Source organism: Schistocerca americana, chromosome 2 (assembly GCF_021461395.2).
Source record: "Schistocerca americana isolate TAMUIC-IGC-003095 chromosome 2, iqSchAmer2.1, whole genome shotgun sequence".
In the NCBI taxonomy this organism is placed as follows: domain Eukaryota; kingdom Metazoa; phylum Arthropoda; class Insecta; order Orthoptera; family Acrididae; genus Schistocerca; species Schistocerca americana.
In genome coordinates, this window is record NC_060120.1 from 784,429,138 (window position 1) to 784,441,624 (window position 12,487).

Consider the following 12,487-nt stretch of genomic DNA (forward strand, 5'->3'; position numbering starts at 1 on the left):
TATAAATGTGCTGACCATGTTAAAAAGTAGTTATTACTTGCGAAAGTAACTAAACTGTATGGAAATGTGTGGTTTAAAGTCTGTCCATGACAGTTCTTTCCTACCGTATTGCTTGACTCATGATTGTACAACCAAGAGAGAATTTGGTTTCTCTTGTTAAAAGCGCAATGCAACTTTGATTCATAAAGCGTCTATTGACACATGCAATTAAACCGAAAAATCAACATAAATATGCCAACAACGACATACAAATTATTGTGGTTCTTTAAGTAACAGGTACTAAGCCCCTGCATTTTATGCAACCCATTTATCTTGTATGTGCTGCATGCGGTATCTACAGGTCCTGCAGGCGAATCACCAGGTTCACGACACTGAAACCGTTTGCCTGCTTAATTCTGTTTAGTCTGCTGCTTCATTCTAGCTTACACAGCTTGTCAACTATTATTTTTTTATCATCAACTGAATAAAACTATCGTATAGATTAGGTGACATAAGATATTTCAATTATTATTTTAAGCTGACGTGAAATTTTCTTTTCTTCAAATGAGAACTTTTCGTTAACTTTGACGTGACCATTATAAATACCAAATGAAATTCTAAACTGCCGTAACCAGGCACACATATTGTAACTGCACGTTCCACCATGCGATTTTGGGAGATCATACCTTCATAAAGTGGATTTATGCCATTTAATGATGCATGGATGTATTGTACATACGAGTTTTGAATATCATGTAGCACTATATGGCAGCTGAAAATAAAACAAGGAACTATATTTGTCGGGGCGTCAATGCTTTGTAATGTTCCGATTTCTTAAGTGACCAGTAATATACGGTAATTAGAAATTTTTAAATTGGAGCATACGATCTATTTTGAGAAATACATTTTTCTTGATCTCGCTTGTTAGATTTATGATAGTTAACACGTGCCGGTTGTAATGAGTCGGACGATGGTCCGAGACAGTGTGTTACTATGAAAGTAATTCGTCACCATCTAACGCTCATGGCGGCTCCTTAAGGTAAGTTTCAATTACGAACAAAATGTAAATATAAGGTACAGTAAATGAAACCCAGACAGATGGAAAGAAATAAGTAAACTGTTCATTATTTCAAAAGTAGTCACCATAAGTGTTAGTAGCTTAATCCCACCGTGAGAGAAGACGGTCAGGCCCTTCATGCAAGAATGTTTGCAGTTGCCTAGAGAACCATGATTGTATTCAGAGGTGCAGCTCTTCATCCGAAGTAAATTAACGACCACGAATGTCTTTCTGCAGGGCTGTAAAAATATGGAAATCGTACGGAAGAGATCGGGACTGTATGGACGACGTGTAATGGGTTCCCAGCGAAACCTGTGCAGGATAGTCTAAACAGTCTCGGAAACATGTGGGCCCGTCTTAGGCAACCGCAAAGATTTTTGGATGAATACATTGACTTTCTTGTCTCATAGTGGGATAAATGTAGTAACACTTATGGCGGCTACCTTTGATATAATAAACAGTTTACTTAACTTTTTTCATATGTCTCGTTTACATTTGACTGCTCCTTATGCCTTTCAGTGGTCACAGGCTCCTTTTTCCAGTCTTTTTTTTACACCACAAAGTATACCCTGTGAAACGACCCCTTTTGAAATTTATAAATGACTGTGCTGGTAAACCTCTTACGTTTAAACAGCTGAGCAAAACTGAACGTGCTCAGATATTTCTCTCTTTACTTATTCTGATCATCAATAAACTGACACACAACATGTTTAGCGCGTCGCAATCTGACTTCCAATAATCCCTACAAAAGAATGGCCCTGACTAATAATAACCTATACCTTTTATGAATCACTTAGCTCACAAAAATCTTCGTTACTCGAACTACTGCAATACAGCGAGCGCCAATACTGCCAGCTAAATAAAAGATTCTAACTACGGATGGCACTAACTACTGATAGGCATAGTCAGCAAATGAAAGATTTTGATAGATAACAGACAATGTATTTACCTTAATAATGTTCAAAAGTCATTATATATAAATACAATATCAGTGCATGACATCCAGTCTTACAAATTTCCTTTTTCTGGTGGACACATGTCCAAATCGTCCGCTCTCAAAATTCTGCCATCTCTCTCCCCACGTCCACCACTGCTGACGGATCACCTCCAACTGCGCAACGCTACGCGCTGTTCACATCCAACTGCCCAACACTACAATAGCGAATATTCCAACAATGCAAACCAGCCACAAACTGCACACAGCACAGTCAGTGATTCTCATACAGAGCGCTACGTGGCGTTACCAACATGAAAACCTAAATAGGCTACTTACACCTGCAGTAAGCAAAGATGGCGTGTTAGGAGCAAATAGTGCAAGTAGCAACGGGGTCGAATTTTGTATAAAATTTTTAATTATTTTCATTATTGTAGTAAATTAATTGTGTGTTTGTAAGTAAGGATAGTCTCCAAGGACCGGTCCTAGAAAGAGAGAGAGAGAGAACGGGAGAACGGCAGGTGAGAGTGCGGTGTGCTGTGGTTGCAGGGTGTCAGCGCGCGGACGGCCTGTACGGGGCGCTGCTGGTGCGCACGCCCCGAGCCGTGGACGCGCACTCGCGGCTGTACGACGAAGAGGGCCCGGTGCTGCAGCTGGCGGACTGGGGGCGGCCGCTGGGGGTGGACAAGTTCGTCAACCACCACCACGCCGCCGGAGACAACAAGCCCACCGCCATACTCGTCAACGGCCGCGGCGGACTGCGCTGGGCCAGCGGGCAGCCGGGGCCCCCACCGGCGCACTTCACAGTCCAGCAGGTGCGTGCGTCTCGCAGCAGGTGCCAGGGTCTCTCACGGCTACTGCCTTCCTCAGATGAGCCCACCGGACATTATACTAGCCACTCCCTTTAAAAGAGCACAAAGGTCACTTAGCGACGATGTAAATGCTGTCATACGAGTCTCTACTGCTGACGTTAAGTCATGGCGGTAAAGAACTATGTATGATCCACTCGGTTGTGTGCAATAAGCACAATAAGATGTGTCGAAGGGGAGACGAGAGAAAGTGTTAGAAAGGAGATGCCTTGGAAGAAATGACATTCAATTTAAGGAATTCAGTGACTGACTCATCATAAAGTTCTTTTTATTTTATATTTTTCACATAATCACTTTAGATGACACAGTCACAAGCGATTGTGGCCCGCAATTTCCATCTTCAGATGCTACAATATCAAATACAAAGAAGCTTATATTAAGACCTTAAAACAGGTAGAAAAATTTGAATTAAGTAATGCCCAGTGAAAATACATAGGATCATACCTATGGGTGGCATTTGATGAACAAATGATCATGCCTGCTCCAACTAAACATAAACTGAAAATCAGAAAATTGTATAGATAAAATTAAGTGTATATTTTCTTTCACTACGCTTTGCACAAGATGTTCGCGTACAATATAAGACTAATCTATAAATATCAAAATTGTAAAACCTCTCAATTTACAATAAAAGTTCAATCAGTTAACCGTAATCCATAAAATTACATGTCCGTAGTATTAACGTCGATATGCAGCAGCATTTTGGAACATATATTCTGTTCGAACATTATGAAGTACCTCGAAGAGAACAGCCTACGGACACACAATCAACACAGATTTAGAAAACATTGTTCTTGTGAAACACAACTAACTCTGTACACCCACGATGTGCTGAGTGCAATTGACGAGGGGTTTCAAATTGATTCCATATTTCTAAATTTCCAAAAGGCTTTTGATACTGTGCTGGCCGGAGTGGCCGAGCGGTTAAAGTCTGGAACAGCACGACCGCGACGGTCGCAGGTTCGAATCCTGCCTCGGGCATGGATGTGTGTGATGTCCTTAGGTTAGTTCGGTTTAAGTAGTTCTAAGTTCTAGGGGACTTATGACCACAGCAGTTGAGTCCCATAGTGCTCAGAGCCATTTTTTTTTGATACTGTATTACACATGCAGCTTGTAGTGAAACTGCGTGCTTATGGAATATCGTCTGAGTTATGTGAATGGATTCGTGATTTACTGTCAGAGAAGTCAAAGTTCGTAGTAACTGACGGAAAGTCATCGAGTTAAACAAATGTGATTTCTAGCGTTCCCCAAGGTAGCGTGATAGATCCTCTGCTGTTCCTTGTCTATATAAATGATTTAGGAGACAATCTGAGCAGTCGCCTTAGGGTGCCTGCAGGTGATGCTGTCGTTTATTGTCTAGTAAACTTCAAAATGGTTCAAATGGGTCTAAACACTATGGGACAACATCTGAGGTCATCAGTCCCCTAGACTTAGAACTACTTAAAGTTAACTAACCTAAGGACATCCAGCACATCAATGCCCAAAGCAGGATTCGAACCCGCGACCGTACCAGGAGCACGGTTGCCGACTGAAGCGCCTACAACTGCTCGGTCACAGCGGCCGGCTCTAGTAAACGCATCAGAAGATCAAAACAAATTGAAAAACGATTTAGAAAAGATATCTGAATGGTGCGAAAATTGGCAATTCACCCTAAATAATGAAAAGTGTGAGGTCATCCACATCAGTGCTGAAATAAATCCGTTAAATTACGATTACGCGATAAATCAGTCTAACACAGAGGCCGTAAATTCATGTGGACCTTGTGTTGCCTTTTCTTCCAATCACCATGAGTACGCTGCGCACATTACCCTTCTCCAAAACGACAACAACCGCCTTCACAGGCCTGCGCTCCTACGTTCCTAATTTGACGAAGACTTACGCAATTATGTAGCCTATCGCACCACGACTGGCCCTCACAATCATCCTGTATTAGTCCCATAGAAAATATGTGGATTTGAAACGGCATGTGAAACGTAGCAGCCAATAATTTCGCAGTTTGATAGCTATAAGCGATCTAACCATCAGTGAGTGGCTTCAGTTGGATACGGCACACCCGAAGAAACTTGTGGTCTCAGTTTTCAGTTCAGGAAATTATCAAGACTGTGACACGTGGCGATTGTTTGCGCGATGTCTCCCGATTCTCACTAAATTTCTGATCGATGTGCTTATTTTTAAGAACAAAAGATTAATGTCGTCTTCTCTGTCTTAAATTAATGAAAACTGTTACGTCTTCTGACGGGTATGCGAGTACATCTTACGTTATTGACTTCTCTTGTGATATGCTTAAATGCACGTTAAAGAACAAAAGTGAATCTGCTATTATCTTAATGTAGTTCAAAAATGTAAAGGTTATTCTTGTTTCTCTCGCAGGGAAAACGGTACAGGTTCCGTGTGATCAACAACGGATTTCTGAACTGTCCCATTCAGATGTCTGTGGACGGTCATTCTCTCCTCGTCATCAGCAGTGACGGCGCTGACATCGACCCCGTAAGAGGTGAGTGTCGCAGTGTTCGTAAGAAACCCGACCATACAACTAACACAGGCTCAACAAAATATAGTAACGTAGTTTTATCTCATTATCAAGAAAACAACCTTTCTTTCCTTTTCACATATGGATGATCCTTGATACACTGAGCAACACAATTAAAGGTTCATTGTTCCGAAACCTCGCAATTGTCTGCCATTAATTGGCTCAAGGGTGTCTACAACCTTCCTCTATAACGGTGCAAAAGCTTGGAGCCTTGCAACACCACTCTCGGGTTCGGTCACGCTTCAAACAGCGTGGTGCAGACACGTGACATATCAGAAGTTCATGTGAGGTGTAAGCTGGGTTAATGATAACACATCTGTGCCAAATTGCACCATAATTCTGCTCAACGGCACCATAAACTTGCCAGACGATGGGCAGGCCGACGTACCCTGTCTTACCCACATTCCACGCCTTCCTTAGACGCCTCTACGATGGAGATCAAAACCTCGACCACCGGCGTTTAAATCATGCGGTTTTCTTATAGGTGACATTTCAGAAGCATCACCGCTCAGAATCGACTCGAAAAGTCCTCAGGGGGTGGCATAAAGGGCGTGAATGAAACCACCCGTGCCTTCACGACTCTTATTCTCACACATTTCGCCGTCGAAAGCGACAGTTCGCATTGCGTTGAGCAACACGACCACGTTCTTGACAACCTTTCACACTGCTGACAACCCCCCCCCCCCCTCCTACCCCCCCACCCCGACCAACTCAACTCTAAGCGCATCGTAGGTCTGCAAGACAATGAATGCGATCACACCCCTTTGGAGTGCAGCGCGACCGAATGCTTGCTCTGGTGCGCTCCAAAGTGGTCAGGCCACGATCAGTGGGGTTCCTGGTCCGTCATGTCCTTAGAGAAAGGTTGAATCATCCGTGGATGTCAGCAGTGTCAAACTTTATCAAGAAAGTGGTCTTGTTGCTCATCACACCACAAACTGCCGTTTTTGACCACGAAGTGTGTGGAAATCAACGTCCAAAGGGAAAGGGTGGTTTCGTTGACGCCATGTATGTCAGCGCCGGGGTATCGTCGAGTCGATTTTGAGTGGTGGTGCATCGGAAATGTTTTTCTCTGCCACCCATAAGAAAACCCAAGTCATATCAACGCTGGGAGTCACGGTTCTGACCATCGCAGAAGCATCACAAGAAGGGGTGAAATGTGATTATGAGAGGGTGTGACGACCTTCCTATCGTGTGACGCGGCTACGGTGGCGCTGGACAGAATTGTGGTCAAATTTGGTGCCAATGTGACAACATTAGCCCGTCTTGCACCCCGCCTGAACTGCAGAGCACGTGTCGACACCCTGGTTTCTGAAGCGTCGCAGACCCCGAGGGTAACGTCGAAGGCGCCATGCTTTTGCTCTATGACACAGCAAAACTGTAGGCACTTTTGAGCCAAATTTTAAACTTGTGCGCGGCAATCGGAGACATTTACGGGGTACCGAAAAAGTGATCCCTTAATTGCGTTGCGCAGTGCAGTGTTAGCGTTATACATCTTTGCTAGCGGTCGCTGTTGTTATGTAAAATTATGGAAATGGATGGTTAACCTTTAGCAGAGAGGGGGAGAGAGAGGGGGGGAGGGGGGAGAGGACTTCCTAAACTGCATGTAAATGCAAACTGAAGCCTATCTTTTAACCACCTAACGTAAATATCAACTAATTAACCCTTTCACTTCAACTTTTTGCATAGTGAAGGACAATGATGTACCGTTATTTTAATTAATGTCGTAATCTGAAGTAACAATACGAAAACAAAATGCTTCCTGGCGTTTCATTTTTCAAAGCGAGGAGCGATGGGACATTCAGCGTTGTTCCTAAGTTCATTTCAGAAGACTACTGTTTAAAATCTGCATGATATAAATAAAAAGAGTACGGAGAATCTCACGAGGTTTTAAACTCATATTATTGGTGCTCAGTAGGGGCATCGTTTGTGACGCTTCAAACGTCAAAAGGTGCGTGCAGTTCGTTGAGTCGAATTTCACGGGAAGGCGGGACAGCAGCCAGCTTTGCAGGTCTGCTTATTGAGTTGCCTATCTGGAACTATGAACTAATTCGATGCGGAGTAGAGCAGAGGGCTTGCAACGAAACTTAAGATAGCTTAACCTACAGGTGCGAGCTGTAATTATGATAAACCAGAAACACCGACTGGCGTGGTCTGGAAACCATTATCAGGCTTCCCCTCACCAATAACATGCGGCAAATTCACATTTGTTCTCTGATAATCTATCGTGAAAGCGTTAAAGTACTGTGCCAGCTAATGCTCCCCTCTTTGTTGGCAGTGGAGTCGCTGGTGACGTATGCGGGCGAGCGCTGGGACTTCGTGCTGGAGGCGTCTGCGGCGGTGTCCAGCTACTGGGTGCGGTTCCAGGGTCTGATGGACTGCGGCGCCGAGTTCACCAAGACCCACGAGGTGGCAGTGCTGCGCTACCAGGGGTCGGATCTCGCGATGCCAGCGGGGAACGTCTCCTGGGAGGACGCCCAACGACCGGGCCTCGTAAGTACTGCGTGCTGTCTGTCTAAACCAGTACTGTGACCATACCCAGCTAGCACCTCCACTTCCACATAAATAAAGTTAACACTGTTGCCTTCTCCGTACACAGACCGCTTATGTCCTTGCCTAAAATACTAATCATCATTATCATCCTCTTCTTCTTCATCTTCTTCGTCTTCTCCGTCTCCTCTGTACACACAGCAAAGAACCACTTATTGCGGGACATACCTGCTAGTCGCTATCTGATTACCTTCTCCATTTCGAATCCTGTATCAGCTCTCACCGTCTCTAACACCTGGAACCCTCTCGCCTGTTCTACATTCCCATAAACGTGAGTCCTATCAGCAAGTTGTATCTCTCGTCCTTGAGTACACTAGCTCGATAATGCGCACCTATCGGCATACTCCGTCTTCCTTTCACGTCCAAACCTTTTACCCAGGGTAATTTTAACCACCCTTCTCTCCCAGACCATGATATAACGCCTGATATTTGCCTAACCTGTCAGCTTCAATCCATCCCATATGTCCCAACCCAAATAAAGCCTCCAATCCACCCTCTCTCTGCCTATATGAAGCCCTTCTGCTCTCCTAATTCTTACATTCTTCTTCCCTACACATCATACATTCTTTTAGGTACAACATCGTCTCCACTACCTTCGACATAAAACTTCCTTAGCCCAATTTACTAGGAGTTTCCACTTATATCAGCGTCGCTACTCGCATTATCAACATCACTCCATGCACATCGTATTAAAATTATTTTTATATTCCCTCTTGTCTGCAAATCGAAGGTTGAAGAGTGGCAACATTGTCGTTTCCGGTCCCTCATCGATAGGCGTAATGTGCATAACTTCTAAATAAAACTTTAAAAATAGTATTCGAGGATGGCACGCTACTGCTTAGCATTTTTATGTTGCACTCTTTGAAAGAGTGCATTCCCTAATGAGGATTTTAAACTCCGTTTCATAGCACATTCCACCAGAGAGTGAAATTTTCAGTCGGAAAACCGTCCATAGCCTTGAAACATTGAAACAATGGTCTCCTACGTATGAACTCCACAACTTTGGAGATATTTGTAGAATCTATGAAACCCTTGAAGTGTAATAAATTGAGACTGCAGTATAAATGTTCGCTCTTTATTATGTCACACTATGCTTTTCAGGGTTCTGTGGTCTCAAACAAGTAATAATTTGTTTTTTTGTAATATTTCTTTTGACCTTGAATGACATGAAGTTCTGCAAAATTACTTTTCTGAGACAATATCCATTAGTTTATTCATACTGAGTATGAAGGGGCGATCTGCATTTACTTTCTTAGGAGAAGAAAAACTTCTTAGCCACGATCGCAATAAAACACTCTATTGTGGATAGGCGGTTTCGGTAAAACTATGTTACAATGGATATTGTGCCACGCCAAGCGCTAAGGGATGCACACAGCCCACTCACATTATAACGGATTGTAGCACCTTTTGTAATGATATTACAGATCTGATCATGATAACATTGTTTCACCGAAACCGGTCATCTACATTACAGTGTTTTATTACAATCTCGGCTAAGAAGTTTTTCTTCTCCTAAGAAATGCTGGAATGGTTCCTTCGGAAAGGTCAAGCGAACCCATCGTTGCAAACAAAAGACGGCGTATGCAGGGAGACAACACGCACTGTAAATAACTAGCGGGATGACACAACCAAAGGTAACCAACTCCATAGTGTTGTATTCATCAAAACAAATCTCATTCCAAACTTCCAAGGTGATCCTCGTCCTCTCAGAGCCTCTGCGTCATCTCTAATGGCGTTACATCGATGGGACGTTAAACGAAACCCTATCCAATCCTCCGCATTTCTCCTCCTCCTCGTTCTGAGTAGTTGCGAAGTGCAGCATTTCTTTTTATACGAGTGTGTGTTCGTAGACTGTATGGGTGTACTTGTTTGCAAACAGTCGCTGAACACGCTGAATGCTGGGCCGGGCACCACCGACTCGCTGGTGATGTCGGAGCTGAGCGCCGCCCCCACACTGCAGGACGACGCCAGCCTGTCGCCACGGGCGGCGCACACCTTCTACCTGGGCTACGACTTCTACGCCATCGACAACCCGCACTTCCACCACCCCAAGTACTACGGCATGTCGCACGGTGAGTGCTTGGCCACAGTCTCCTCCACATGTAGAGGTTAAGCTTAAGTCTCAATTCCTGACCTGACCCAATATAACCACTACAGCATCGAAATATTTACTGACTGAATTACAACAAGCAAATCAATGTAGTGTTCAATAGAACAAGCACTTGTACTGAGTAGCCTAAGGGAAACTGTTTTTCATTTATAATTAAGAAGTTGTTCTACCAAACAGAAGAATCATTTTGAGGAATATATATATTATTGCTCATGAAAACTACATATTGCATGTTGTACCACCATACAGCGAGACCTTCAGAGGTGTTGGTCCAGATTGCTGTAGACACCAGTACCTCTAATACCCACTAGGACGTCCTCTTGCACTGATGCATGCATGTGTTCGTCGTACCATACTATCCACAAGTTCATCAAGGCATTGTCCCACTCCTCAACGGCGATCCCTCAGAGAGGTTGGTGGGTCACATCGTCCATAAACAGCCCGTTTCAATCTATCCCAGGCATGTTCGATAGAGTTCATCTCCGGAGAACATGCTGAACACTCTAGTCGAGCGATAAGTCATTCACAAGCTGTGTACGACGGGGGCGCGAATTGTCGTCCATGAAGACGAATGCCTCGCCAATATGCTGCCGATATGGTTGCACTATCGGTCGGAGGATGGCTTTCGCGTATCGTAAAGTTGGTTACGGTGCCTTCCATGACCACCAGCGTCGTACGTCGGCCCCACATAACGCCACACCAAAGCAACAGGGAACCTCCACCTTGCTGCGCCCTCTGGACATTGTATCTAAGGCGTTCAGCCTGCCGGGTTGTCTCCAAACACGTCGCCGACGATTGTCTGGTTGAAGGCAATGTGATATTCATTAGTGAAGAGAACGTGATGCCAATCCTGAGCGAGCCATTCGGCGTGTTGTTGGGCTCTTCGGTACCGCGCTGCACGGTGTCGTGGTTGCAAAGATTGACCTCGCCATGGACGTCGGGAGTGAAACTGAGCATCATGCAGCCTATTGCGCACAGTTTGAGTCGTAACACGAGGTCCTGTGGCTGCACGAGAAGCATTATTCAACATGATGGCGTTGCTGTCCTCCGAGCCATAATCCGTAGATAGCGGTCATCCACTGCAGTAGTAGCCCTTGGGCGGCCTGAGCGAGGCATGTCATCGACAGTTCCTGTCTCTCTACATCTCCTGCATGTCCGAACAACATCGCTTTGGTTCACTCCGAGACGCCTGGACACTTCCCATGTTGAGAGCCCTTTCTGACACAAGCTAACAATGCGGACGCGAACGAACGGCGGTATTGATCGACTAAGCACGGTTGAACCACAGGCAACACGAGCCGTGTACCTCCTCCTTGGTGGAATGACTGGAACAGGTCGGCTGCCGGACCCCCCATCGTCTAATAGGCGCTGCTCAAACATGCTTGTTTACATCTTTGGGCGGGTTTAGTAACATCTATGAACGCTCAAAGGGACTTTGTTGCGATACAATATCCACAGTCTTCAGGAGTTCCGGAAACCGGGGTGATGCAAAACTTTTTTTGATGTGTGTATAACCGTCCCCATGATGTACATTGTGACAACCTCATAACGTTAAGAAAAACAGAGAGAAGATACTTTGTAAATGCTTGAAATCAATAAACATATGACAGAATTTCTTATAGTGTTTATTAACTAATCTGTCATGCATTTATATTAGGTGACTAGTTTCAAACCTTACAGGTTCATTTTCAAGCCTGGCCTACTGAGGCTGCAATTATAGTGCCTGATCTTAATAATAAACATCAAAGTGCAACACATGCTTTATAATTTTTCGCAGAATGAAATGGATTTTGACTTCGTAAGAGTCATGGATGGATTGATGCGTTCATTCTGTAAAAATTTATAAAGCATGTGTTGCCACTTTGACGTTTATTACGAAGCAGTTTCAGTAGATCAGGCTTGAAAATAAACCTGTAACATTTCAAAATAGTTGCCTAATATAAGGACTGCAACTGTTGACAGAATCGTTAGTAAACGTTGTAAGCAATTTAATAAAGTTTCTGGTCCTGTCAACAAAATTATGAAACTGAAAAAAAGGAAATGTTTCAAACAGAAAAACACAAACCATTTGCAAACGGAACGCGGATGGGGGGATCAGTTAGTGTTACTAGGAGTACCCTCCACCACACATCTTAACGTATCTTGCGGAATAAAGATGTAGATTTAGGTACAGATGTAGATGTTACCATCAAGATGAATGAGGAAATCGTTACTTTCAAAAGGGCGCATCCGATTTCCTTCCCCAAACTTGACATGTCCGAGTTTGTGCTTCATGTCGTCGACGAAACAGTAAATGTTAACTTCTGTTCTTTTTTTCATTTTGGTCGTATTAAGGATCTGGAATTGCGTACAGTGTGTAATACATAAACAGTTAAGTAGATAGAAAGATTTACTTGTTGCACTAGATCATTATGATCTAGTGTGCCGCGTCATTAGGTGCTTTTTTGTTTAATATCTCTAT

The 12,487-nt window shown here is 44.0% G+C and overlaps 1 protein-coding gene across 1 annotated transcript in view; it reads left to right on the forward strand.

Annotated features, from left to right (window-relative positions):
* Positions 1-12,487, forward strand: part of LOC124595139 — a 59,079-nt gene that overhangs the window by 36,193 nt on the left and 10,399 nt on the right. Inside the window, exons 5-8 of the mRNA XM_047133738.1 lie at positions 2,520-2,785; positions 5,210-5,333; positions 7,645-7,859; positions 9,796-9,988. Coding sequence (XP_046989694.1) covers positions 2,520-2,785; positions 5,210-5,333; positions 7,645-7,859; positions 9,796-9,988 — 798 coding nt within the window. The remainder of the gene's footprint in view (positions 1-2,519; positions 2,786-5,209; positions 5,334-7,644; positions 7,860-9,795; positions 9,989-12,487) is intronic.